The following is a 3676-nucleotide window of genomic DNA, read 5'->3' on the forward strand; positions in this document are numbered from 1 at the left end:
ATAAAAGCAATGTTTCCTACTAAGGTTGGGTGCTGTTTGTTCTTCGTGTAAGTTAATGAGGTTAGTATCAGCGCAGAATGAAGGTTGCATGATGTTAAGCCTGAGGAGGCAAACATGAGTCATTGAAGACATTTCTTTGATAGAAATACACCAAAGGATTCAAGTGCATGGAAGTAAAGGTCACAAAATGAAACATACGTTCAAAGAAACCAGGAAGGGGAAAACATCAGGATTCGAGTCAGATGAAAGACCATTTTTCGCACATTTGTGGGAGTTGCTGGCTATCAGTGTGTTCGGCTAATGCTTTCGAGGCACTGCCTTTTTTGTCTTTGTTTAACCTTTGAAGACTACAAATTACATGTCTTTCTTTATTTGAAATGTTGCAGATTTGGTTGAATATAGGCTTGCGCGTTAGAGCAGCGGTTTGCACGTCTGCCTCACAGTTTTGAAGTTTGGGATTAGAGTCCTTTCCTGTGTGGGGTTTGCATGTTTTCCCCACGTGTGCGTCGTTTTTCTCCGGCTATTCCGGCCTCAGCCCATATTACATAAACATGACTGTTAAATTCACTGTTAGACATTCCTGTAAATTCTGCAGTTATTTACCACATACCATACAGTGAAATACTGTTTCATAATTATTACTAGTACTTAATTACAGTTTCCACTGCATCATGGGTTTTTGGTTGACGTCACACAGAGAGTTACTGTATTTTTTGCACCATGGACTATTAAACTGTTGCCATAATAAAGATGTTAATCCTTAATGTTCATGAACGATTAGGATTAATTTAACCTGAAATATGTGTGTTTATGGTACTGTAGTTGGTTGAGTGTGTGTCTTGCGTTACATTCATGTTGCCAGTATGTTACTGGTGACCAGTCCAGTGTGTATCCTGCGTCTCCCTCAAAGTCACCTGGGATAAGCTCCGGGGTCCCTCTGACCCTGAGCAGGATATGCGGTGTAGAAAATAGATGGTTAGTTAAATGTAAAAAAGACAACGTGGCTGCCAAAGATGATTTGGTTTGTCGTCAGCAAATTTTGATCATAATCGACGACTGCATGTGCAAAGGAAAGATTATCAATGTTGCCTGCCTTTTTTCTGTCCAACCAGACAAGTTCCAAGTGAGAAATTTCCTGATGTGAGATGTTACTATTACGGTTGTCACATATTTTCACAGAAATCTTAAGGTTTTAGGGTCCCGTGAAGTCTCACCAATCACACATTCACCGTTTAAATGAGCAAATACTTATATTGGTGCTCCCATATTTAAATATTTTTGATCGCAAAGGATGATAGTTGTGAGTCCTGGGGGGGGGGGGGGGGGGGAGTTGCTTTTGTTTTGCATCGTGACATCTCCTGCCTTCAAATGCAGCCTCTGACGATGCAACCGTACAATTTTAGTTACACTAACGCACGATGCACTGCTGGCGGTACAGTCTATAGGATTGAGATATTCATTTTCGCCATCTTCTGGCCACAAGTGCTTATTGCAGTAAACTAAAAGCCGTCTCACTGTAAGGAGGAACGAATGAGAGGGGAAAAAAATCGTGTAATAGTTGCATATTTATTGAAAATTTATTGAAACACGTTTGTAATCCCAGTTAGGATAAAATAATAATAATAGACAATATAAAGCTGGCACTGTTGGACTGTAGTAACAGACCTCTCCAATTCTCAGAGTCTACATTTCCTTTTGTGCTGGTTAAGATGGGGGGATGCATAGAGATGGGTTTATGTGAGAATGGGTATCATCACAAATATCACAGTGATGGGAGGCCAGGTGTCATGTCTTAAAAAGGGCTTACAAAAAATGAATAGTGATTGGTACAAAACAGTGGAGCTGCAATGAAAAGGAGAATAAAAGAGGTACTGTATCGGCAATCTTCATCTCTCTCACACGCACGCACGCATGCACACACAAACACACACATGCACACTTGCAAAGACACTCGCATGTACAAGCTGGCGCACACATTCACTCTCACACAACAATGCTCACACACACATAAAATGTAGCCATTTGTAAAATGTGAAATCCTGGTAATCATACATCACCGTCTTGTGTCTGAAGTGCAGAAAACAAAATGAAGCTGGAAAAAAAATACACTGGCGATTATGTGAGCTGCATGTAGGAAACCACACCCATCTTCACTGATCTAAGTTGGAAAGAAGCACAAACCCAGAGTGTTGCCCACCCACGCCCTGCACCCCTCTGCTGCACCATCACCCGCACCTCATCGCAGAAGCATGCCTGCCTTTTATCGCAAACACAAAGTCCCCTTCTGAACACAGAGTAAGGGCTTAGAGGGGGAGATCTGACTGTGGTCTTGTTAGTTTTCATGTAGGTTGATGAGCAGTGGAGGCGGGGGCCGTGTGCCTCTTTTCTCAGCCCCAGGTGGGTCTACGGGTGCCGAGGGAGGGTTCGGGTTTACAAGGCTTGCGTCTTGAGTTCGATGGGCTCCCCGCGGGTTTCCTGCTGGGTCTCTCGCTCCGGGGGTTGACTGCCCTTCAACGTGGCCAGGCGCTCGGTCAGACCCCTCATACGTGGGAACAGAATGAAATCGTACAGGAGGGCGCCCATGGCGCCGCCAATTATGGGTCCCACCCAGTAGACCTGCAACAACACACATTAGCATGTATTAGAGCGCACGGTATATCGCAGTAAAGAAGAAGAAATGATGTTACCCAGTGGTTGACAAAGTTTCTGAACAGGACCGCAGGAGCGAAGGACCTGGCGGGGTTCATGCCGGCACCCGTGTAGTACATCTGAAACACAAAGCACCCCAGCTGCCATCTACTCGCGCATGTGCACAAGCTCCTCGTCACCTCGTTTCCGCCTAGCTCACCCCCATGAGATGTCCGATGGTGATGGAGAAGCCGATCGAGAGGGCGGCGGAACCCAGGCGACCGTTTCTCCTCTCATCGGTCACAGCGAAGATGCACACCACAAGCTGCATGGTGAGGAACACCTCCACGGTGGTGGCCATCCCTAGACTGACACCAGGCTGCAGCTGTGGACACATTTTTTTATCTACCTGCCTTTCAAGTACAATTATTTAGTGGAACCCCCACGGTGGGCCTCTTACCGTGTTCATTGCCAGGTTGCCCCTCATGTTGCCAGGTGTGACCCCATACAGCACGGCAGCGCCGGCAACCGCGCCAAGGCACTGGGCGATGATATAGAAAAAAGCACGGAAAAGAGACAGCTGGGCCCCGACCAGGTAGGCGAAGGTAACGGCAGGGTTAATATGGCCGCCGCTGATGTGGCCGATGGACTGGATGAGGGTGGCAGCTGCCAAGCCGAAGCACAAGGCCACATGTAGAATGTGATGCGGCCCAGTGGTCCAGCGCAGGGCGGCACCCAGGCCGAAAAATACAAAGAACATGGTCCCGAAGAACTCTGCAAAGACCGCCCTCCAAAAACCCATGGACCGGAACTCCCACATGGTCACTCTTTAGCAGAAGAAGGCAACTCTTTGGCAGCAATCAAAAGGTTCAAACGTTTCAGTCTTCTGAAAGTCAGCTCTAACCAGAATTGAGAAAATCCAATGGCGGGATCTTCACCAAGTCGTGGTGTGACCTTGCTGTGCTCGTTTGCCACCTGTGTCCACCTGTTTCAAAGACATAGGTGTCAGTTGAGTGGGAGTGGGGGTAAATAAAATCTCAGTTGGGAG

At 46.7% G+C, this 3676-nt stretch overlaps 1 protein-coding gene across 1 annotated transcript; it reads right to left on the reverse strand.

Moving 5' to 3' along the window:
- Positions 1–2337: 2337 nt before the first annotated feature.
- LOC133416714 (lens fiber major intrinsic protein-like) lies at positions 2338–3448 on the reverse strand. The gene is made up of 4 exons (XM_061703814.1): positions 3089–3448; positions 2849–3013; positions 2688–2768; positions 2338–2616 (listed from the first exon to the last, which is right to left on the reverse strand). The coding sequence occupies exons 1-4, from the start codon at positions 3446–3448 to the stop codon at positions 2431–2433; spliced, it is 792 nt and encodes a 263-aa protein (XP_061559798.1). The 3' UTR covers positions 2338–2430.
- Positions 3449–3676: the final 228 nt, after the last annotated feature.

The sequence above is a fragment of the Phycodurus eques genome, chromosome 1 (genome assembly GCF_024500275.1).
Source record: "Phycodurus eques isolate BA_2022a chromosome 1, UOR_Pequ_1.1, whole genome shotgun sequence".
Lineage (NCBI taxonomy): Eukaryota > Metazoa > Chordata > Actinopteri > Syngnathiformes > Syngnathidae > Phycodurus > Phycodurus eques.